The 25,934-nt window shown below is 45.0% G+C and overlaps 1 protein-coding gene across 4 annotated transcripts in view; it reads right to left on the bottom strand.

The window, feature by feature from the left end:
• Positions 1 to 5,093: 5,093 nt before the first annotated feature.
• The window catches only part of macrod2 (mono-ADP ribosylhydrolase 2), a 1,343,630-nt gene continuing 1,322,789 nt past the window's right edge, over positions 5,094 to 25,934 (bottom strand). For all 4 annotated transcript variants that reach the window (XM_028820323.2, XM_028820324.2, XM_051919692.1 and 1 more), the window contains 3 exons: positions 10,341 to 10,391; positions 5,877 to 5,936; positions 5,094 to 5,779 (listed from right to left, as the gene is read on the bottom strand). In XM_028820323.2, the coding sequence (XP_028676156.1) occupies positions 5,754 to 5,779; positions 5,877 to 5,936; positions 10,341 to 10,391 (137 nt within the window). In that variant the 3' untranslated portion in view covers positions 5,094 to 5,753. The remainder of the gene's footprint in view (positions 5,780 to 5,876; positions 5,937 to 10,340; positions 10,392 to 25,934) is intronic.

Genomic DNA, 25,934 nt, shown 5'->3' with positions numbered 1-25,934 from the left:
CGTGTGTGTGTGTGTGTGTGTGTTACTTAGTGGTCTTTAGGTATCCCGGCTCCTGACTTTTGCTTCTGAATTCTTGACATATTTGGTTCTGATTTTGTTGAGATGAGAGGTCTTTAGGTTTTGCTTTTCTGGCTTGTTCCACGTCTCCTCCACTGGTCACCCCCAGTAACTCTGGCAGCCCTTCCCTTATATAAAGCATAAAAGCATAATGGGGGGGGGGTTTGGGGGAGAAGGGCATCCTGGGATACGCCACGTTATATGCTGCTTCACGTTTACAACGCCGCTTACTTCCAACACTGTCTCGCTACATGAATTTATTGAGCCATAAATAGTTAATTGACCCCAAAACATAATGGAAGTATCTTGTAGTAAAACACAGAATTTATGGAGAATATAACATTTAAAATAAACCATGTCAACAGAATATTAATGATCTGAATAGAAGGATATGACCAGGACACCACTGAGTACAATTCAATAAGACACAAATGGCACACATCTGATGGCGTCCGAGTGTGTGTGCGTGCGCACGTCTGTCTGAGTGTGTCTGTAAGTCTGTCTGGCTTTACACACTCCGTCCACATCGGGCTGCGCTGTTCTGCTTCACCCTTCACAAAGAGGAGTCCAGGATCCTTCTGATAATCCTGTTCATCTCTCCTCGTCCTCATCCTCATCCTCTGACTCCTATTAAAATACAGCCCACCCCAACAAGCAAGACTCTTCATCTTTCCAAGGTAAGAAAAAGTTCTTTCAATGTGTTCTCGTTGTGGTGCCACAGATTGCATTACCTTTGACTTTTGGGATGTTGTATTACGTGGTCACCTTCCCACCATTTGTTGTGTGAGGTCCCCCAGAACATGGAACTTTTTTGGTTTGCATGTTGTACAGTGGGGGCTCGGCCTAGTAGGGTCCACAAAGCCTAAGTTCAGGACAGATGCCAGGAGCTGAACCCCAAAACACCCCCGAAGTCAGCCCACGCCAGGTCAGAAGGTCACAGATGACACCCCGAACTTTAAATATCTTTGGTCTGATGAGATCTCATGAGAGGATATTTTGAAGGTTTAGTTGATTTTCAGAACTCTAACTGGGATTTTTCTTGCTATTTTGGTTTAGGATTTTGAGGGATGGATGAGGTTCAGTGCTGGGAATTCCAAAGTGGAAAGGTCGTCAAAGCCACAATGATGACACAAGCAGTCCTGACGTAAACGATGGGCTCATACTTTGCTCTTGGACACAGTGAAATATCCGCTGCCGAGAACCAGAGCCTGTGGTGTCTGCTCCAGCTGCTGAGGAAGGTATGCACATTTTGGAGTTGGGAGAGGACTGGCGAGCCCCTCGTCCATTTCCAGTTGTAGATCCCGCCAGGACTGCAAGCTCCGTTGTTTTCAAAAGAAGATGGAGGCCATCCAGGGAGTGCCTGAAGCTACCGAGGTGAGACATTCAGATCTTTTGAGAGTGGGCTTTGTGTGGTGATGTGTTCACGACTGTTACTCTGCACCTCAGTATGTCCATGATATCATTTTAAGGACTATAACAGTAATTTCCATTGTAAACAGGGTACAGTTTGTCTTCTGTGTGTTCATTTTAATTTTTGGGGGAGATGAGTGTTATAACACATGTTGATGTTTCTGTAAGTCAGTGAAAAACAGAAAGAGCTCTGATTATTTTTGAGTGATTTCATGACATGCCGGACTGTTCATTGCATGGGTGTTGGTCATCGGGCCCACAGTCAGATGTTTAAAATGTCAGGCTGTTGTGAGAGGTACAGCACCCAACGTGGGGCCTTACACCAGTACTTTAAAAGTAACCAGTGGCCAGGACAAGCCGTACCACCCACCCATCTCATCCCAATTTTGTGCTAAATTGATGTAAAATATCATTAGCAGACCTGTGCCCGACTCCAGGCCTTACATACAGAAGGTCACATGATCATGCAGAGAGAAATGGCCAGACGGTGTCAGTAAGACGCAGTCCAAGTGAAAGAATGTTCAATGTATTTCCAGTGGTGGCCCAGTCTCCTAATCTGTGGGGTTGTGGTTTGTCGTTGGTCGTGTGCGGTTTGTGAAGTGTTTAAGAAATCGACATTACTCCTTGGCGTCTCAGCGGTGATTGTCCAAGGAGTCACTCCCTTCTTCTTCTTCTCCAATTTCCGTTTTTACTGTTTTGTCTCTGACTTTGATTTCTAGTTAGCGATTAGGCGTTGCTGCAAAATGGTTTGGTCATTAAGGTTGCGAGTCACTTTTGGTTTTGACTGCATTCCTTCTCCTGGTCCTCTTTTCGTTCTCCAGCAGAACATTTCTGACCAAATATTCAAAAACCTCAGCCTCCATATTGACAGGAGTACAATCAGAGAAGACATAATACATTTATGGAAATCGGAGCTCACAACAGGATTGAAGCATTGCAGCAGGTCTTACAGGGGCTGCTCTTCCATTTCACACACACACACACACACACTGCAGGGGGTCTCCAAATGGGATGTGGCCCTCCAGGAGTTTCCTTCTAAAACGGCCCAAATGTTCAGCGTTGCACGCATTTTAAGTGGGCTGATTAAGTGATGGCCTTGTAAGATAAATCAACATCCAACTCTGCCTTCTCTGTCACAGCATAACTGAACTGGAGACAGCAAATGATGTGCCAGCCCACCCTGTGCCCAACTCCAGGCCTTACATACAGAAAGTCACATGGGATTTCTTGGCGGAGTCGTCCACACATCCTGATCGAGTAGTCCTGGAGCCCCAAACCACACCAAGGAGGGTCGCAGGAACGTGACTCCTAAAATGAAGACTCTACCTGGGACTCGTTTTCTACACGTCTGTTGTTAGACTTTGTCTTAAAAGATCAGTTAGACCAGAGCTTTATTTCCAGTCACAGGACTGTTTCAAACTTACCTTTTCTCCTTCTCTGCAGTGTTTTAGTGACAATTAGACCTTTGGCCTTCCCTGAAAGGCCATCATGAGAAATTCCAGTGTGAGCCTCGCCAAGGCCGCGGTCCAGAAACAGCCTTGCCTTGTTTTACAGCTGCCAACGCTGGAAGTGCCAATTCTTAGACGATTTATGGCATGTTTATAAAATCATCACCGCCAAGTCTGAAGGCCCTTCGACTCGGAGCCTCTTGGGTTAGGTGCTACCAAAAGGGCTCTGCATGTTGCCATTAGGAGATGTCAATAATAATAATAACAATAATAATTCATTACATTTATATAGTGGTTTTCTCATTACTCAAAGCGCTATCCACACAGGGAGGAACCGGGAAGCGAACCCACAATCTTCCACAGTCTCCTTACTGCAAAGCAGCAGCACCACCACTGCGCCACCTGTTAGGACAACACATTGTGAGGACAACATTGTGAGACACAAATTAAACCTCCATTCATGTACATGATAAACACGCTGATATTATATTATTTAGATAAAATAGGTAAATGAGCAAAAATCTTGTACCTTTAAATTGCTATAAAAACTGACGCTTTTGAATTTGGGTGCAACTCTGGGAATGGTAAAGCAAACTGGACCTGCTGGGTTTGAACGCACGCCAAGCGTCGGTGTTATCGGGTGGTCGCGGCCTTCTCCTCCTTGTTTGAATTAAGACGGGTTATGTAACTCTTGAATGTCAGGCCTTCTAATTAAACGTTCACTCAAATCACAGCAGTAAGGAGCCCAGCGTTTTGAGATTCTTAAATCGCTGCATTGGTTTCCAGTTGGGACGCACTTTGACGGATCTATTAAGACGCATACAGCTTAGTGCCCCCCACAATCCCGATAATATGAGAAAGGCCTCATTGGAATCCACAAGACTCTCGACTCAAGCAGCCGGTGTGAGGCCGACTGTGTCGAGCACTGCGATTGCCGAGTCCTTTTCATTGCCCCACTCTTCTCTGTGCCCCGTGGTGCCACTTTGCATTATCCTTCCTGACCGTAGAAAGGCAGCAGCAATGGCCACTGTCTATCATCGATACGCATCTTCACTGTGCCCAGAGAGGGGCTGGCTGACCACTCAGCTACAGGCAGTTCTTTCCATTTTCACTACAAGCTGGATCTACTGCATCTTCATAAACGTGAACTTGTCATTGTATTCAATAATAAGGGCCTAACTAAAAAAAAGTTGATCTCCAACGTATATTTTTGTGAACACACGCGAGGTGGTTTCCTGTTGCATGTAATGTTACGTTTTATTTGAACTGAACACCACTTGTGTCCAGCACTCTGGTGCTTCATTAGTGATTCATCGCCCTGGGTCGACTTTCTCCGTCATTTCACGTATCTGAGACACGACTCATTCTCTATGTGGCACATGTCAATGTAATGGCCGGGTGCAGATTTCTTGGGTGCCAGTGAGTGACCTGCATGCTGTTTCAACTTATCTTTCAACCCTGATCGGCCCATGAGGTTTTGCTTTGTAGAGACCCTCCCCAGAATTCTGGCCATATTGTTTGTAGCCAGTGTGTACTTTTAGGATTGTGAGGTCAGCCACTTTACTGTCCCAGGGAGCCTTAAAATATTAACACAAGAGAAGCGAGCGCACTGAGCCCTCGCGGTCACAAGCATGGTCACTCACTTGAGCCAGTTCCTATGGCTGGACTGTGTAGACTCCATGTGTGGTGCAGACCCAACTTCATACCCCAGGAGTCCAGAGGGGCCATTTGGATGTTTGTTTTGAGGCGCCTGTTCTCCCCTTTGTCATGGTGCTGAATGATGGCTACCTCTACTGCTACCTTATCCTCATTTCTCAATTCAGATGTCACCGATGCTGCTCTGCAGCTCCATTTGTATCCTGAATCATGCTAAGTCATGCGGCCCAAGCCTTGATTGCTCCCTGGAGTTAGTCAGTTTACACCCCAGGCACTTGGTGCTTATACTATTCAAGACTCTCACCCTTAAAGGACAGCAGCAGTGCATGATGGGTGGCGGGTGCTCTGTGATATGGCTCAGGCACTGAGAGGACAAGCGAGAGCCTGGAATCACGTTTGTTCGTACTTTCGTGAAGGCGTAACTTCTTCAGATACATGTCTGATGTGCGGCACAGACCTCTGCACAACTTAACTAAACACATCAGTGCGTATCCCGGCCGCAAGAACTGAATGTCACATCCGTGTCTTCACCGTCTCTTTATTTCACTTTATTTATTTTCCAGCTTCCCAGTAGTTAAAGGCAGATAAGGCAAGTCATGAAAAAAAGAAAAAAAAAAGAACATAAAAGCTACCCAAAGCAAAATTCAACCGGATAAACGCAAAGTGAGCATGCAGCGAAATTCCCAGCCCGATTGAATCGGAGCCAGGTGGGAATGGGTGCCAAAATTTCTGCTCTTCTTACAGTTTTCATCTGCCATGATTTCCCACAAAAATATGACAAAAATTAAAATAAGTCAAGGAGCGCACCCCATGCCACAAGTGGGCCGAGGCGAGCACGCTCAACATAGTAGATTTCATGTGCTTGGCGTGCGCACGTCTAACAGAAACAAGCGACAGGGAATTACGACTGCACTCTCAAAATGCACCATTAAACACAAGAGTCACCAGTTACCCAAAGAATAATACCGAGAGCGAGCAAGCGAGCGAGTAAAGCAAAGCGGGCGACGTCGACCCGCTGGCGGGAAACCAATTTAAAAAAAATCATGATATGTACGAGAAGAAATCATCCCCTAATCTGCTCCCCCAGCCAGTGACATGAATCTCTCCGAGGCAAACATTCGGTGTGACGTGAGTGCCTTCCTGAAGAAAGCGTCTGATTGTCTTCACTCGCTCACTGCTGAGTCACGAACTCATTTCTTCCGTCTCATCTGAAGGAGAAAAAGCAGAACCATCAGAAATGAGAAGGACAACCGGGGGAGGCAGGCCAGAGAAAGAAGAACACGGTGAGTAAGTTAACTCTCTTACCTTTGGAAGGATTGCTTTCTACTTGCATTTCCTGTGACTCCTCCACCTGAGTGTTCATGTCTGCAAGACAGAAGGATTGACAGCTTTGTGAAGCACACATGCAGACGTGTAGATGCTAACCGCTGGCCCTCGAACCTTCAAATGACTGCTTGGCACAGGAGTGACAACCTCCTTGGTGTTAACCCCGAGAGTGACTTGGGCTCAGAATTCCACGTAATTACGGTTATTACCGCGCCACACTCTGGGGGCTTTACAGCGTTAAGTTCAAATAACACTCGGCACAGTATTCTGGCGCCATCTAGAGGATAAGTGGGACTGAGAGAAGACGACAAACAGAAGAATTGGGCAGCTGGAGAGGAAAGGAGGTTGGAGACTGAGATGTGCCGATGTCATTAAAATACACATTTTGCTTTTTGGTGGCTGCTAAGGAGCCATGCGGGAATCCCTTTAGTACGGTGTGTTTGGTTTTTTTTATCTGCGTGTTTGGGGAAGCGTTGGGAAAGTTTCTTGTTACTTGTATGTTCAAAACTAGCACTGGTGAGGCGAGGAAGAAAGCAGCAGCTGAAACTGCCAAATCCATAAGTAAATAACCGGCGTCGTAGCATTGAAGAGTTTAAGGTAACAGCAATTCGTATAAAGAATAACTGGCTGGAACCCAGTAAAGCGTCAGCACCAGTACAAAGTGAGGCCGTACACGTTCATTCCTCAGGAAGAAGTTAGGCGGTTGACTTGAAAGGGGCTAAGAGAGGAGCTCCATGGTATATAAGCAGACATCTAGATGTAGACACTGACATTAAGGAATTAACCAGCAACTGATAGTCAGCAAGCAAGTTTTCTTAGTAAGAAGAAAGAAGGGTGTAAAAAATGTTGCTTGGTAGAGCAATCAGAAAAGCTAGTAGAGTTAGGAGGGCGACACAATAACAGTTCAATAAAACGAAGAAATACAAGTCAGAGAGCGTCAAAGTAAGGAAGAAATTTGGTTAAGAGTGGAGAAAAATGAGGAAAACAGAAAAAGTAAAGTTTAATAACTTCATAGAAAGACACGCAGGACGCGGTCGAGCTTACAGGAGCTCAAGTGTTCAATAACTGCAGTACTTCTTTATTAAAATTCCGTAATTAATAGAATAATTTAATTGAAATCATTTAAATTTAACAAAAAGAGATGAGCAATTTAGGAAACCAAAGCCAGATTTTGCAAATGAGGCCCGTGGTTCAAATCTAGAAGGATAGAGAAGTTTATGGGGCCTCCTTCAGAGCAGATGGGTTACACTTGAACCAGAGGTGTATTGGGGGGGGGGGGGTGTGGGGCAGGCCAGGGTTAGAACTGTACCTGAGAGGATGAACGATGGCAACATAAACTCTAACCCAAAGGTTAAGTTCAAAAGTAAAACAAGTAACACAATAAAAACAGCTTGTCTTAATGCTAGAAGTATCAAACAAGTTGGAGTTGAATTATGATATTATAGCAATAACAGAAACCCGGGTGTAAGAGCCATTTGCTGGTTATTTAAGTTATTTATTGAATGTTTGCCTATATATTAGTGCAGAGTCTATGGGAGGTTCTTATACAAGTTGAACTGAATTGTTATATTCTAACTACTTCTAGCCTCTCCGACTACAGATTAGCTCAGTTAGTGACCGAGGGCACGCGGTTTGAAACTGGGCCACAGTTGTATGTGCAGAGCCGTACGTTTAGAACATACTGAATGTGAAGTCAAGCACAGAGATATCATTCATCCGTAGGTATAGAAACCGTAGACGTTTGTCCTCTTTTTTTTCCTTTTATTCCACGTGTGTAACAGCTCTTCTCTATTCTTGCTTGCATTTTCACTTAACCCTTTTAAAACAAACCTTTCTGGACTGAGAGATTGCTTTTAGCATGCGTCTGAGCAGCCACACTGGGTAAATAATAAAGATGGCAATAAGTACAAGACATATGGGACGAAGGATAAAAAGAGCACAAAAGGTTGCCGTTTATGTAAAGCAAAAGTTAAACGCAACTCTTCTTAAGTTGGCCAATGAGCCACATGTTAGTGAGGTGGAAAGCATTAAGGAAAGAGTGTCCTCTGGACCCCCAACGCAGACAGTCATTTTAATGTGCATCTTTTGAATAATATTAAAAAGGCAAATTTATAGTCATGGTGGACTCCAGCTAGTGACTGTTTTTTATCACAGTATATTAAAGCCCATCTAAATTTAGTATTTTGTAATAATCACAATAGAATTGAGGGTGTAGAGGTGATTTAAACTACTAGGGTCAAGAGACCATTAAAATAATAGAATTCTCAATATTTAGAAAGACTGTGGCCTATAAAACGACTCCAGTGGGAATTGTAGGGCGTATGAGAGCACGACGGCAACCATTAAGAAGGGTAGTAGGGAAACTAAAATGCAGTTAGAGATGAACAGAGCAGATAAGGCAAAAGACAAGGAAGTGGTATCAGGGACCACTAAGGACCTACGGAGGGATTTGGAGATTGTAGTGGGAGATGTTCTGTGCAGATTAAATAGGCAGAAAATAAACAAATCACCAGGAGCAGGTAATATTTATCCTCCAGTGCTTAAGGAGGTTAGCTAGTAGATATATAAACCCTTGGCACATATTTTTAGGAAGTCACTGTGCACTGCAAAAAGACTGGAAAATGGCACATGATATCCCATTATATAAAAGGGTGATCAGGAAGATCCAAATAACTGTAGAACAGTAAATGTAACATGCATCACAGGTAAATGAATGAAAGGAATTATTAAGGAACAGTCAACATGCTGGAATACTATGAGGAGGCAACAAAAGCATATGATCAGACTGGTGGGTATGGTATTATTTATCCTGTGTATGTTATTATCTATCTAGACTTCCAGAAAGCATTTGAAATGGGAGTGCAGAACGGCACGGCTCAAGCACAGGCAGCAGACAGTGATGGTGTGAGGAACCTAAAGAGTGGAGTCCCTCAGGGGTCACTGCTAGGACTGCTGCTGTTTTGATAATTATTAATATTTTGGAGAGTAATGTAAAAAAAAAAAACAAGCTGGTTAAGATAGCAGATGTTACTAAAATAGGTGGATTGGCAGATAATCTAGAATCCGTTGAATTGTTATGGAGGGCCTTTGGGGAGATGTCTAGTGTATTACACATAGAGACTAAAATGTTAGGTTTGAATACACAATGGGAGGTCTGAAAAGTGAAAGTACGCCTTATGAGCAGGAGTTAGGAGTCGTAGTGGACTCTAAGCGATCAACTCCAGACGGTGCTCAGAAGCCATTAAGAAAGCTAACAGGATGTCAGGTGATATAGCGCTCTGACGTGAGGAGTACAAGTCCAAGGAGGTTCTGCTCAGGTTTTATAACACGCTGGTGAGGCCTCATCTGGAGTCCTGTGTGCAGTTTTGGTCTTCAGACTACAACAAGGACATAGCAGCAATAGAAAAGGTCCAGAGAAGAACATCTGGCCGATTCCACGACTACAGAAGATGAGATATGAAGAAAGATTAAAAGAGCCGAGCCTTTACAGTTTAAACAAAAGGAGATTAAGAGGTGGGAGGATTGAAGTGTTTAAAGTTATGGTTGAGACGGTGACTTTAAAATGAGTTCAACACAACTGGACACTTGAAGGGTAAATTTCATATAAACATTAGGAAGTTTTTCTTCATGCAGAGAACACATGGAATAAGTGACCAAGTAGGGTGGTGGACTGTAGGACTTTACAGACCCTCAAAACTTGTGTGGCAAAATGATTATGAACGAGTAGAAGAACAAGCAAGACGCACGCCTGTTCACAACACAGCCACTGTCCATGTTTGTTTCGGGAAATGTGGAAGTCACTAAGCCTTGCTCTGTGGTACGCTACAATAGCACAAGGGGAGTGTGGATCAGGCACTGACATCCCATCATCTCGTGCTCAAGGAATAGGAAAAAATACAAGGAAAGCGCATCAAGAAACCATCTTTACTGTCTCGCTTGTGCCATTGGGCTGTGCGTTGGCGATGGTCTCAAAACGTATCACATCCATGTGTCAGACGTTGGATGGCATCATCTAGAGTGCTGGCTGGGCCCTGCTAACTAGAACCTATGTATGTTTCAGTAACATTTTTTATTGTTAAAACGTTTCTATTTTTTTGACTAATTGTTCCAGGGGTAAACAGAACTTTAGGTGTATAGAAAGGAGGCCTTATCCCTCTTAGGACTCCTAACTGGTTAACAGTATCCTCCCCTTCACCGGGGGGCACGGTTGGGCAGTGGTGTGGCTGTGTTAAACCCCAGCATGTGGGTAAATTCTCTGAGCCCCCAGTCAGTGACGTGCCTCTTGTAAAGACCTGAACTGGAAAACTTCCAATTATCAACCAGTCTAGCAGACCCTTTGTGACCTTCCTGTGGCTGTGAGTGGACTGCAATGTCTGCCCCTCAAGAGCACAACTGGGTCATTCAACAACTCAAGACACACAGCTTTGGCGGACGCGTCATTACCTTCATCATGTTCAGTGTCCTCCGTTTTCACTGCATCATCCACAACAGCACCTAAGAAAAATGAGAGAAATATGTCGTCTTAAAAAATAACACGAGAAGAGCAGCAGAGGGCACAGAAGATGGCACCTGTCACTCTGGAAATGTACAAATTTACTTAAGCAAGTTGCGTAACTGACCATTATTAGGTCCTGGCAGGGTCTTTGTCACTTCCCTTACTGTGCAAGTGTTATGTAGGTGGGATGTTATTTTCAAAGGACTGGGAGATGAGAAAGGAACACAAAGTTATGTGTCATCAATCACGTAAACGGTGGCCATAATCAATCAAAACCAAAAGAAACGCACAGTGAAGTCTTTTGAAACAGAATGCACACTCCTGGACAAACTGCCATCCATGAGATCGAGCTGATGATGTCATCCCATGTGTTTCCATGACCACACCCCCTACCCCCACATCATAGCAATGTCTCAACAAAATGGCATCCAATGCAATCAGTGATTGAAAAGGAACGACCAGGAGAGGAAACGCAAACAAGCAGAAAGTCGAAAAACCAAAGGTCAGTCAACACCCAAAGCTAAAGCCAATAATCACGGTAAGAGAAATCAAAGAGAGCAGCACAACTGACAGACTTCTCTGCGATCTGTGAACTCCCAGAGTAAGAAGTCGGAAATGACGTCACCAAGGCGCCACTTCATGAAGCAGCATGTCGAGGACACGTACCATAGTGACTGTCGGCCTGTCGTGATAACAGTTTTACAGCAAGGCAGCACCCATGAAAAAACAAACTGGTGACGAAAACGGTGCCAAATAATAACTAATAACTGATCACTTCTATGATGAAAATCTGATTCAGAATCTAATTAAAAAAAAAAGTAAGCATTAATTGAAAAGGCTTAAACAAGCGGACAAAAATATATTTACAACAGCATATGTACAGTTATAAAAAATAATATTATCAAAGCTTAAACAATTCTGTTTTAATTCACTAACGCTTAGTTTGTTCTGGATTGCGAGTTGGCGACTTTGGGGTCTTCAATGGCAAAGTGTCTCACAATCTGCCGCTGCAGGCGTTTGACGCATTTTATAGACGATTGCCCCCCAACCCTCCCACCCTTTTCAAGGCCACTCTTAACGCACCCCAGTCTGATGGCTGTCATTGACTGGACCTCGAAGAAGTACAAGAAAAACACTGCTCTAAAGTTCAAAGCCTCTAAAAAAAGGCAAGTGACAAACACACTGCGGTGGGCTGGCGCCCTGCCCGGGGTTGGTTTCCTGCCTTGCGCCCTGTGTTGGCTGGGATTGGCTCCAGCAGACCCCCGTGACCCTGTAGTTAGGATATAGCGGGCTGGATAATGGATGGATGACAAACACAAACTTTACAGAAAATTCATTAAGTTTCCTAAATCGCAACAGTCACTAGAAAGTGGACATGGATGGGACAGAGCAGACCTCCACAGGTGCCACCACATAGCAGCCCGCTTGAGGAGCGGGGTCACAGAGTCTGCCCCTAGGCCCACTTGTCACACGTACTGCGCTGGGTGGGAGTCACACACCAGTAACAGTGAGATTGCTGCCCTAACGATGTCAAAAATCCAAAAAAATGAACAGCAAAGATGGTCTTCTGTTTTAAATTGTTTGTGTTCTATCAGCAAGCTAAACATCTGGTCAGAAAAATACACAGGAAGCCACATTTCAAGTCGCACACACAAGACGATGTGACAACACACTCAGCCACCCATCTGTGAACTTGAGGACAACATGGAGACGCCACACAGGTGATGGCCACAATGGGCCTCAAACCTTGAGCTTGAAGAAGCTCAGATGCCGTGGCACCTTTTTCCATTTCGATGGCACACGACCAGCTAAAATTCTCACATGGGGTATTAAAGTTCATCTTGACCTTGAAAGCATTACAAGTTGCTTTGGCACAGAGTGCTTGTCATAACAAGCAGCTTCACAAGATGGCAAACTGGGCAAACAGTACTCGGTATGAGGAGGTTACACCATTTGGGCTCAGGTAAGAATGTCCATTGGCCTTAAAAGCACAGGAGGGTCTGGACATCAGAAAAAGGACAGGCTGTGTGATGTGAGCGTTAAACACAGGAATGGGAGATGCCAGCGAGGTCATGCCAGTTTGAACTTCTGGTGTGCACCATTAGCCCTGCGTTCCCAGTCCAGGTTTGCATGTGGACGCCCACTTGAATGTGATGCGCTCGCACATTCTTGTTTATTGCTGATACGACCTTCTTGCTTCGGGATTACTTACTTCGGATTGCCAGCCCAGGCACTGCCCTCATGTTGCTCTTTTACATTGGCATTGAATCTGCCAGAAAAGTGCCAAAGTGGGCACCAGAGGTGCAGTAAACTGCCGAGGTGTTCCTTCTCCTCCTGCTTCTTTCACAAGGCAGTCTCAACGCCGCAGGCGAATTCTCCCAGCTGCCTTCTTGTTAGCAGGGCTCAGCCAGCATTCTCGATTGTATCATCCGACGTCTGTCTGTTGTCTTTGTTTTTGCGGCACATCATCATGGAGTCCGGGACTTTACAAACACCTCTGGGTCATGAGAGCTGAAAGCTTCAGCATCCAAATTGCGTGAATCACACGAGGTGCCAGACAGGACAATTATTAGACTTTATTCATCTATCAGGAACATTCCGCCAGTCTATTCCATTTGCCGGCTAGAACAATAAAAACCCATTTGCTGCCTGTGGGAACGATGGCAGGAGGGCACATTCTGCATCTGTGATTTGTTGAAAGGAAAGCCGAGCTTCTCGCATCTTCAATTGCTTGATAATTTTCAAAGTTCCATTACTCGGACTCGCAGATTCATCTCTTTATAACAAATACGGGCACAGTTGATCACACCTCTGAGGAAGAGGGCATCTGGTCGAGGGGGTGGTGTGGTACCAGAGCTCCTCAGAGCTTTCCAGTAATGAATTTGTGCTTGCATTCTGTTTCATCAATAGTTTCTAAGATGGCACCCTTTTCAAGCTCACTTCCAAGGCCCCCTAGTCTGAGTCTTTCGTGTGCCCCTAATGGGCATGTTCTACCAATGCCCTGCAGTTGTCGTGTGGATAAACACTCAACTGATGCTTCAATAAAAGTCGACTTACAAGTCACCGACATGGCACCTTTGATTCTTTATACCCAGGTTCTTATGAGATCAGAGCTGCTGACTCACAGCTCCGGAGCCTTCGGTTCAAATCCTGGCTCGGTCACCGGCCTGTGTGGAGACTGCATGTTCTCCCAAAGACATATCTGTTAAGATTGATTAGAAACTCAACTGGCCCAGCATGAATGAGCCGGCCCAATGATGGACTGGCATCCAACCAGGGCATCTTCTACCCTCTGCAGTTTGGACAATCAAGGCATAGAAGGATTCCTGTATACACACTGGTGAGGTGACTAACACTGAGAGGGACCTAACCCTATGAAAATGGGGACTCAGCAACAGAACAGATTCACTCTGGTGATGTATCATTCTGACCCTGCACTTATAATATGCAGCGACTTCTGCCGTGTGCCTTTGGAAGCAACATTGACAAACTTCCACCACTATGTGTCGCGTTCCACTTGAGGAAGCACAAAGTTGGACTGACTTTATTTAAATGCTACAGATGCCTTTAAGTGTAAGCATGTTGCACCATGGGATAGATCCGAGCACAATCTGATCTGTCATAGTCCCAACTGCAAGCGTGGTACTAGATGGCAGCGGCTCTCTTATTATTAGCGAGTTCTTGTGTGTGTTTGGGGAGCTGTTGCTGCTGGGTGCAAAGAGACACACAGAGTACCATCTATGAGTCTGTCCATCTGTCTGTCTCTCAGGTGTTTGAGATTTTGTTGGGCATATAATTTGGATGCCCGTCATGTCACTGTGGCCTGGGGACATCTGGGCAGTCCCCAGGAATGTTTGGAAGAAATAGCTGAGCATGGGGCGGATGTCCATCTCAGTCTGTTGCCACCCTGACCCTCATCAAGATGCGTGGAGTGAGGTGATGCCTGCTGTTGGGTCTCTCACAGACTAGTGACAATCTCATTGGAGACTTTAGCACACGTGACAATAAACTTGAACTCCAAGGACATGTCTCAACTCTGTTACAGGAGAAGATCAGATCAAAACAAGTGGAGATCGGTCCACGGGACTCATTTGGCTGGCTACATGGGCTATCCTGAATGGAAGTCCATTCCCATCCTGCTCAGCCTGCTGCATTTCTCTCAGACATAGCGCTGAGAGCCAAGGCGACAGGACAAAGGGGGTGCCTGTTATTTGGAGGCAAATATTTACAAGATGTGATCCAAAGTATGCTAAATCAATCCTATACACCATCTTGAGGCCCCACACCAACTTAAATCTGACGACCCTGAGACTTCTGGGAAGACGCGAAGGTAGCACTTCTGCCAAGACTGGCACACTGAGCCCCAGGGATGTTTCTCGGCACCATGCCATCCTCCTCACTCTCTAATACATCCTGAACAAATGCGCACCAACATTCAGAGGTCAGACCACATCGCAAGCTCGCCGGAGAGCTGCTGGGTGGTCTTCAACATCACCAACCCCGTGGGATGTATCCGCTTCTTAAAGTACAAAAAGCCACGCCAATTGTGCCCTCAGACGGACTGGCAATTGAGTGCCAATGAAAAGACTTCCACTTTTGCTAAAAAACATTGGGGAACAGAGAAGGGAAGAGTAATGAAGTGGCAAATTGGGAAAGCAAACGGCGTTCATATGCAAATGGCTGAATGTCAGACACAAGGCAGGGAACAGCCTTTGTTGGTGATACACTTTTTATTGCGGCTTTGCAGATCTGCTAATCTGAAGCAATTAAAGACTAGTGAACTGTGACCTGCACAAATAGGGGGCCCCACTCAATCCCCCTCCGTCCCTCATCAATATTCGCCCGTTTCAAAGTGCTATTGTGCTCTCCTGCGGCTCGGCCTAACCTTACAAGCTTTGCTTTACAAATCTTTATTGAAATCATTCGCTCTTTAACCGATCCCCTGCGCCAACTCAAAAGCCTGAAGCTAATTACACACAGCCAAGACATGCTCGATGAGATGGGAAAAGCGGCCTGAAATGAGCTCCCAGCATCTGTTTAGGAAGAGACAATATGGCCAGGCGAGGAGAAGGACGTGCGGCCAGAGAGAAGAGGCAGAGAACTCATCAAGAGAGTAGCTTGGTGGGAGCACAAACCCCTCAGAAAAGAGCTGTCCTCCCCCCAGCCAATGCCGCCACTGCTGCCGCTACGCCACCATTTCAATAAAGTAAAAATGACAACATGAAGCAAGAAAACCAATGCCTCTGACCTCCTGTGACCCTGAGGAGAGTTGGAGAATAGTATGTTCAAAAAGACCGTCCATCCATAAAAACATCCGTTACAAAACTTTCGAACATTCATTTTTTCCAACTTAAAAATGTATAAAATGTTTGAATACAGGCAGTCCCCGGGTTACGTACGAGATAAGGACTGTAGGTTTGTACTTAAGTTGAATTTGTATGTAAGTCGGAACAGGTACATTACTTTAATAAATGCAATTGTTGACCGACTGTACCCAAGTGCTCTGCCAATGAATGATGGAGTTTCCCCTCTCTCTGACCTTTTTATTATTTCTACTTTATTTCAATGGTGATGGTTTTTCTGGGCGGCACGGTGGTGCAGTGGGTAGCGCTGCTGCCTCGCAGTTGGGAGATCTGGGGACCTGGGTTCGCTTCCCGGGTCCTCCCTGCGTGGAGTTTGCATGTTCTCCCCGTGTCTGCGTGGGTTTCCTCCCACAGTCCAAAGACATGCTGGTTAGGTGCACTGGCGATTCTAAATTGTCCCTAGTGTGTGCTTGGTGTGTGTGTGTGTTTGTGTGTGTCCTGCGGTGGGTTAGCACCCTGCCCGGGATTGATTCCTGCCTTGTGCCCCGTGTTGGCTGGGATTGGCTCCAGCAGACCCCCGTGACCCTGTGTTCGGATTCAGCGGGTTGGAAAATGGATGGATGGATGGATGGATGGTTTTTCTCTTCTTTACTGTATCACCAGCACTTGCATCAGATTTGTGTTTCAGAGACATTGTTGAAGGGTGAAGACAAAAGGTTAAGATGAGCTCTTCTGCACAGCACTGTACACGCTATCACAGCAGATTAGGCACCAGTCGTCAACATGTCTGATGTATCGGGTGGTCCAGATCTAATTATGCAATTTTCATTACGCTATAACTTATTCAGTTTATTAAACAGAAAATCACCCGAAAAATCCCGGACCATCGAGAAGTGTGCAAACTGACGACACGAAGAATCGTCTTCACGACGAACTGGAATCATCTCCGCATAAATCAAAGTCATCCAGACAATCTGGATCTGCAGAATTAGATCTGGACCACCCTGTACTGACAAGAGACAACTTCCTGCTATGTGCGTAACAATACAAGCAGGCTTGCTATTGAGAATGAATGGGGGCAGCGAGGGGCGATTCACCACCAGCCCACCTCACAGTCACCTCCACTACAGTATGCTGGCTGCAATGTCCGCCGCACCACCGCCCCCATTCAACATGCAGCCATCCGAGGCACACTACAATGCTACCCCCCGCCTCCCCGTTCAGCCACAACAGGGTCACCACTTGCAGCGGGGGGCAGGCAGTGAAACCGCTTGCCGCTGGGAGCCGCCTGACACTACACTGCGCGAGCAGCGAAATCGACCCCTGCAGCCTCCATCCAGCCACCGCTTGCAGCGTCCCCAGGCCGAAGATGACGGAGCGGCAGTTACTGAGGCGCATGCGTCGCAGCTGCGATCCCGTTTGTATTGTAGGTCGGGTGTCTGTAACCTGGGGACTACCTGTACTGACAAATTAGAGAAGACATTTGTTTCTAGTAGAATTGACCACTGCAGTGCAGCAATTCTGTTTGAGACTCTTTCAGATAATTCAAAATGCTGCTGCAATCATCCTTACTAGAACAATAAAGTGTGACCACATAACTCCTGTCCTTTAGTCTTTACACTGGCTTCCAGTTAAGTTTACAGCTGAAACAATCCTTCTTCTCCTATAACAAACCTTTAAATGGCTAGGCCCTGGTTTTTAATCCAAACAATCTGAGAATGTTGGTTTTCTAAAGATTCCTTGGATTAATAAAATAACAGGCAGATGGAGATTTCACCAGCAGGGCCCCCAGAGCTATGGAATTAGCTGTCTGCTTAGATAAGAGATGTACAGTACATATACTCTGTCGCTCTCGTCGTACACCTGTACACACACACATATATATAAATATATATAGTGGACTGGGCCCTCAATCAGGCCAGTAGTAGACCTCATAATATCCATTCTAAGAGCAACCCCAAAAATGAACTCCTGACTCCCACTAGTCCTCCCAGTTTACCCTAATGCTCTTTTTCACTTTCCCCACTTTGCAGACTGATCCTTTCACAGGACCCTTATTTCATGTCCCTCCCTTTATCTCTTTCCATTGACCACTTAAACTGGGGACATCTCTCATCTGCAGCTCACTTCACAGAGGAGGAGATGTGTCACTTGCAAATATGTCACCAACAATACCCTTGTATCTGGTCCCTCTGCTGATTTCAATATTAAACAACAAGCCTCTAGCCAGTCTAAAAATCTTCTTTATTGCATATCTTGTAGGAAGTGTCCAGCCTTCTACAGAGGTGAAACAGGGGGACGGCTAGCAGACTGTTTAAGGGAGCTGTTAGACCCCACAAAGCCTGTTGTAGAACACTGAACATCCTTTGGCCACAGTCACACTGCTCTTTCACGATGTGTTCTTTCACATGGCTTCAAAGACACTTTTCAAAGGAAAACTGAAGCAGCTGAGCTCTTTCTCAGCCTGGGATCACATAGTCCTCCAGGTCTTGATGACCACGTAACTTTTTAATCTCTCCCGTCATCTTCTCTTATGGCAGCTTTTCTCACCTACTCTCACCTTCTGTTTTCATCTGTCCTGGCTTGTTCTACCAAAACAACACTCCCCTAAAATTACAAAACTTGTCACCACACCCTGGCATCTTGATAACTTCATCACCATTTGACCCTGGACATACTAGAGCAACTGGGACTTCTGCCCACCTGACTTTTCTGCATTCCCTACTCACAGTCGGACAAGATGATAGCATCAAGAGCGCCTCATGGAGTAGGTGGAGCGTCCGGACCACTACAGAAACATTCACCCTGCCATTATTCAAATAGAGTTCTTTCAGCAATGCCTGACCTTTATTGGAAACTAAAACAAATCCCTCAGTACAAGCTCAGTAAAATGTTTTTATTTGTTTTGTGACTGTTTGTGGTTATTCTGTTCCTCATGGGGCTTTGAAGCAAAACAAAGTTTCCACAGAGGAATTTCCAACATTAAGCCAACACCCTCTCCTGGACAGAGATGCACTGCAACCTACACGATGACATTCAGAAGTCTGTCATTGAAACAAGCGGAGATGGTGGGTATGACGTTACAGGAGCACAAGAAACTGATATGAAGAACTGACCAGAAGAGAAGTGGACACAAAAATCACAGAGAAGGTACATGGAATTGACAAAAAACACACACACAAAGTGTTGACATAAAAAACATAAGAAGTTGATATCTGCAGTAGATAACAAGATTCGGACTTACAAAGAAAATAAGGAGAATAGAAAATGGAAATCAACACAGGAAGGTGACAAGTGAAACTAAGTGAGTTTGAATTGTAGACCAGGAGATGAAATGAAAGCCAAAATCCAGAAACGAGTTAAGAAACGGAAAGTCAAAAATACTGTGGCCAGAGCCCCCACACTAACCAAAAATCGTCATCACAAGGAAACACAAGTTTTCAAAATCAGAATATACTTTAATCGCACATACAAAGGCTCTTTGAATATCCATAGTCTTGGACTCTAATGGATCTGCAGTGTGGACCTTATTGGGACCCCCACCTCTAGTAACTGGGAGTTGTGTTCTGGCATCGTACTAAACAGAAAATACAAAAATGTCAACATATAATTAATTCTGACTTGAATTTTACAAAATAATAATAATAGCAAACTGTTCTCTGATATTCAGTGTGTCCAAAAATGCTATGAGGAAGATGGCACATCAAACAGGTGTGCCAAAAAATGGACGTGAAACAATGAAGACAGACAGAAGAAAAAAAGCGAAGATTGGGTTTAAATAATAAAAGAGGTCAACGTGAGCAACAATCTATGGGGACAAACACAAAAAGCTGACACGGTGAAATGAAACAAGGAGACAACAACACATGGAGCAGGCATGAAGAGTAGACAAATCTTCAGAAGGAGCATACGAAAAGGACTTCAAGGAGTCAACTTAGAAAATGAAAAGAGCAACACATGGAGAGGAGAGACGAGATGGCTCATGGGATAGATGTGAGCGACAGACAGAAGGCAATGACAAATAAAGCAGATCTGAAGAGTAGACGGTCAACATACAGAATCAGTACCAGCAATCAGCATGGAAATAACCAGGAGAAATACAAACAAAGAGACAACATGTGGAGTAAACCTGAGGAGCAGAGGTGGGACAGAGAAATGAGAAGAACACCAGGAGAAGAGAGACAGCAAAAAGACCCATCAAAGTGACACATTGGCTTTGTGTAATTATCACACCAGACATGGAGACCGCAGGGACAGAGGACACGTGGAGTAGGTGAGGCGTGAACATATGAGGGATGTACAGGGTCAATATGAGTGATAAAGAGGGGGCAAGACATAGGCTTGGGGAGGAGATAGAGAAAGCAGACATGAGAAAAGAGGCAAAGACCATGACATATGGCGCAGAGACGAGAAGGAGATGATTAAATATAAGGATATGAAGAATGGGCAGAGAAAACAAATGGGAAAAATTCACAAAGAGCGCACCTGCAGAAGACAACGAAGATATCTGAGACATAAAAATGAGAACAAATGTAGAAGGAGACAAATAAAAAATGTGGGGAATAAATCGTATGGAGCAGATATGAGGAGCCCCCCAATGTGCACACTACAAAAAGAGCAGATGTGAGAAACAGAAAGGTACACCAGACAGGAGAAGCAGACACATGGAGAGCACACACGAGGAGATGCTGTGATCGGCCATGATCGCCATCAATGTCTGAATGTCACTATTTTTTTTTCTTTTTCAGTACTCAGTGCTGATTTTTGAGGCTTCGGCCAAAGCTAATGAAACCAACAGAACGCTGAATGTCCTGGCAGGTGTCCCCCCTGACCAGTGTGTGGGCTGTGCAGTGAGACAATAGTACTTTAAGGAGAGGGACCAGAAGACGTCATATAGTCCAAGATCCATGCTAAGGTTTGTAAATGGGAGGTCAAGCTGATCTGGAAATCCTAAATGGAGCTCCAACTTCATAACCAAAGTTTTTATACCAGAGTATCACAGAGCAAAGTCTTTCCATTCTTTCTGCAAACAGTCGTGCTGATGACGTCACAGTCGCATATCTCCGACCGTCTAAGCATAGCAACACTGTAGTTACAAGATGGTGGAGCCCATAGCAAGAAAACATGGCATTGCGGTAAAACAAAAACAAACTACTTCAAATAAATTTATATTGCTAAAATGAATATGAACTTTGAATTAGACATATTTAATTGTAAAGAAATTATAAAAAAAAGTAAAACAGATCACCAACTGACAGAACAAGCACCTCAACATCAGCAGAGGGGCCATCAGTTGGACAAGTGGCACTGAAGTCAAAGAGTGGTTGATGCTGCTCAGAGAGCCGGTGGGCATCTCCAATTGAGCCATGGTAAGACGATTTACACCTTCTGTTCACTTTACCTTAAGTCTGTTTATATTTTATTTATAGGAAGAACAACTGGTTGGCAGCAGAACAAAATGAATTAAATAAAACGTAAATCATGTAGAGGATAATGAATGTCAATAGAGGAGAAACAAGATCAAAAACAGACTTTAAAATCCTAATAGAAAGCGTGCTTTGCAGAAGAGCTCAGCGATGAGCGCCTCAGTGAAATGGCAGCACAGCAGTGGGCTTGGAAAGGTGGGAACAAAAAGAGACGGAGAGACCGCATCAAATTTCCTGGCCACCACTGAGGTGCACTGCTAAGGTGAAGGCTTTGAGTCTAATCCGTCCATCTTTGTTTTATATAGCAGAGCCATACAAAATGATGAAGAATACCAGCAAGTTCCTATGAGTAGACTTTGTGTAACATAAAATCTCCTCTCACTGCTCCAGCTTTGGAACTTGCATGCTGCAAGGCTGCCATGATAGGTTAGCACAGTTACAAATAGGCCGAGAGGCCTGTTCAGATTTAGGTGATCTTGTCTGGCAGGCGTCCCCCATACTTGCTACACATGGCAGCTGTCTCCATCCATTACCTGACACAGTTAGCCCAGTTTAGGATTATGAGAGGCTGGTGCCAATCCTGACAGCATAGTGTTCAAGGTCTGGATGGGGTCCGAGTCCACTCAAACATGCAGAGGCAACTGAGATCCACCAGTCAAACTAACGGACATTTGTGGGCCATGAGAGAAAAAAACTACAGCACTTCGAGAAAAATCCACTAACACATAGGTTGGACATCCAAACTCCACACAGGTCCTAGTCGTGTAAAACATTCGTCTTGTAGGCAGCATTGAGTGATCTTGGCTAAAATGTGGGCAGGAACAATTAGACGACTCACTGAGTGTCACAATTCTCAACCAATCCAACGCCTCGTGAAGATGGCGCACAGAGTAGGGGACGGTCATTTTGAAAAACAAAGGTCATAGGTGGTCTTGTTAACCTGGTCTGACTATGATAAACTGTCTACGGCTAAAGAGTCTCCTTAAAGGACCCCAGGTCATTCTAAAAATGTGTCTCGCACGTGCAGAGGGTACGCTGCATTTAAAAAAAAAAAAAAAAACCTACTTCTTGCAAGGAAAAAACCTTCCTGTAAAATCGGACTTTACATTGACATTCAAAGATGTCAATGGACGAACGGTAAAAGTGAACGATGTGTTTTCGCTGTTAATCACAGATATGTTGATGGAATTGGAGCTACAGTTGTGAGAATATGAATTCCAAAATATGCACTCGTAGCAAACGGTATGTTGTACCGGCCATTAAGAGAGCTGATAACAAAGAGCCACAGGACACTCGAATCTACAAATCAGCCTGACAACACCAGTAAAGCACAGACGAGGCTGCACAATGGTCACCTTCTGACTGTTCACCTAAACGAATAACTAAAGAAATTGAACATTACTGTCTAACTGGAAATGCATACATGCCATGACAATACAGCCACAGCCTTCTAACACGCAGTGTAACCGTAAACCACAAGTCTCTTTGCTGTTGTTATGTCATAGGCCAGGTTTATACTTCATGCGACACGACGCATGCTTCAGTGGACGCTCCTGCTACGCATGCGTTTTACTGTTTATACTTGCGCGCGTACATCTGGAAGAATCCACCAGGTGGCAGTGCGAGATATTATCACACTGAGAACAGGTTCGGCCTCGCTGTGTTGTGAATTGCCTAGAACACCTATTAAATTCCGATGACACCTCATCTCTGAAAAGGATGTTTAATGATTAAATCCATCAATACAGGGATGTGTTCATTCCAGCAAGCATTGGGCACGAGGCAGAAACAATCCCTAGACAGAGCATCAGCAAGGTGAATACACTAGCGTCATTTTAGTGTCACCAAATCTGCATATCTTTGGAAGAAAACCGGAGCACACTGTGGAAACCCAGCAGGAAAACATGCAAACTCCAGGCAGGGAATATCAGCGACGTGACTCCCTGTTAGCCAGCAGCGCTAACGCTCCACCACTGTGTCACCCCCATGTGTATAATTATTAACAGTATTCATTATTTAAACAAAATTAATGATTTATCTGTAAAATGTAACACACATACTTTAATGCATTTTATCATGAAAGTGATATCAAGTATAAATCTAAGGATTCTAAATGTGCAGAGAGTTGGAATATCATACATTTAATGTGCTCAGTGTGGCGATCTATTGCTGGCGATTCGCTGCTGTCAGGAGCAGAGGAAGCCCTAGAAAAAAAGACGGCACAGAAGACGGTATGTGAGAATTTTAAAACGTATCGAGTCATTATGATTAGGAATGTGCGATGATTGAATATAAAAGCACCACGAATGCATCTGTATGTTGGCATTTTGCTTCACCACATCGAACCATTCATCAACATATTTACTTTTATCACACTGCGCCCCCCCTGGACTTTTTGCTGGTACTGCAACTCGCACACGCATCTCGTTAATTTCTGAGGTCCTGCTCAGAGAACGTGTCGATTGAACACTGGGAACACGTGGCAGCCATGATGTGTGTGCGTATGCGTTCTGAGTGTGAAGTATAAACCGGCTCTTAGAGTGAAGCAAGACATCGTAGCAGACAGAAGCTCTTCTCAAATGCTTGGGGCCAAGAACCTGTAGTGGTCTACGTGTGTGTTTCTGTCTGTCCCAATCTGTCATGACCGGTTTGGTGCTCTCTAGGTGTGATTCATCTTCTTCATGCTTCTCTAACGCTGACTCCACATTGTGTGTGAACATTGAAGTAAAAGACAGACAAATAGGTAAGGCCAGGGAGTGCTAGCAGCCCAGGACAGAGCAGGTCACTGCCGTCTGTCCCACATATCACTCTCATTCACTGTCCCTAATGTACCTCCAGTAGCACCACTGTCATTTGTTTCGATTCTAAGCAAAAATACAAATGACATGAATGACCAGCACTGTCCAGGTTAATGTCTCCAAAAAATACAACGGGCACAGCTTCAAAATGCCCCTGGTAATAATTACAAGAGAGGCACTCTTACTGGGTGGCAGGATGGTAGATAGACTGGAGACACCATAAGCCGTAGCTCCCAGTCCAACAAGGCCATGTCATTCGGGCCTTCTGTTCACGGGAGTTTTAATCTGCTGGGACACTCGATACACCACAGCACATCCCACCACAAGGCTGGGAACTCCAAGCCAGAGGCCGAGGCAGCAAATGGAGAGCAAATCATTAAGAACTTTAACTTTTATTAACGTTCTTAATGATTTGAGCGGAGTCAAGTAAAAAGACGGGTGCAGCAGTGCCCCCATGTGCACAGAGAGCTAAGGTGCAGATAAAGCAACCCAAGTGACACCGACTGGAAAGCCGAGACGCCTCCTTGGCACGCTTCAGTTTTTCATTACTTGCACGTCAAATGTTTCAGTGGAATATCATCTACAAATGCCGGGCTTGGAGCTTTTGTAAATAACTAAATGGGAAAAAGATAAATGCAAGGTGTCACCGAGTCTCATTTTTCAGCGACACTGTGCGCATGCAGTGACATTCTTATTACAAGGGAAGACACACTGCCGGAGAAAGCTGTGTCATTTTAAGTAAGCCTGCTGCAATGGCTGTCACAGAACATTTCACACGCGCATGTCAGTCGCCACAATAACACGCATCCAGTCAATGTAAGGACATGTGCCAAAGGGCCTGAGGGGCATTCAGGGAGTAGCAGGTCCACCAGGCACCTCCTCTGTTAGTGTGGAACCACAAGAGGGCGACATCCTAGTGATACCCTGAACGGCTGTGTCGAGCAGGAGGTCAGGATGGATCGGCATCAGAGCTGGGAAATGCCACCCAGCTTCCAGTGCCATCTTAAAGTCCCAGCAGTGACAACATAACCGCAACAACAAAAAACAGAACACAAATAATAATTTCATACTTAGCTTCAATTAAAGTACCATTCAGTAGTGTCCACAACAGGCTCAGCTGGGAGACCCCAAACAATCATCAGCGTAGCAGTCAGGACACTCTCACTCTCTGTTAGCTACGGTGGTCTCGGCGAGTTGGCTGTTACTGTGTCAATGCCAGGGTGAGGAAACACTTTTTAAAGCTTTTTCGATGATATCGTTTTGGTACAATAAACCAATTGTTGTTTAACAAGGAACATCAGCAGCTCGATGTATCCGCCGTTATCCAATCACCACCCACCTCAGGCCAAAGCCATCTGGAAAACGCAAACTAAGGCTGGGCACCTTAGTGATGTGCCACCATCAACATTCTTGGGCTGCCAGCAACAGAAATGTCTCTGAAAATACCTGATGTAGAACCTCAGGGGCACAAGCCCACAGTCGCTTTTGTGACACAGAACCTTCTCAGCCTTTCTACCCCAAGAAATGTAACCGATAATCACAACCAGATAACGTGTCCGTGATTACAAAATTAAACGCTTGCCACATATCGTTGGAAAATTTCTGCACACTGGGGAAATCCCCAAAAACTGGAGGCTGGCAGAAATCATCCTGTTGTCTAAAGAGGGTGACTGGGCTGATCCAGGGAGCTATAGGCCAGTAAGCTTACCGTGCATCATGGGTAAGTTACTGAAAGGAATTATGAAGGCACAGATTAAGGTGCACATGTCTAGAAGAGGCCAGCATGGGTTCAGACGAGGGAGGTTGTGTTTCGCTAATATGCTGGAATTCTACGAGGAAGCAACAAAAGGATGTAATGAGCGGGGGGGCACATGATGTGATGTACCTCGTGTTTGATAAGACGCCACATGAGAGGTTGGGCATCAAACTAAAAAGTGGAAATTCAGGGCAGGTGTGTAGGTGGGTGAGCAATTGGCTTAAACCCTAGAAGCAGAGGGTGATGGTGAACGGAACCT

This window comes from Erpetoichthys calabaricus, chromosome 15 (genome assembly GCF_900747795.2).
Source record: "Erpetoichthys calabaricus chromosome 15, fErpCal1.3, whole genome shotgun sequence".
NCBI lineage: Eukaryota > Metazoa > Chordata > Cladistia > Polypteriformes > Polypteridae > Erpetoichthys > Erpetoichthys calabaricus.
This window is presented reverse-complemented; position numbering and strand designations above follow the sequence as displayed.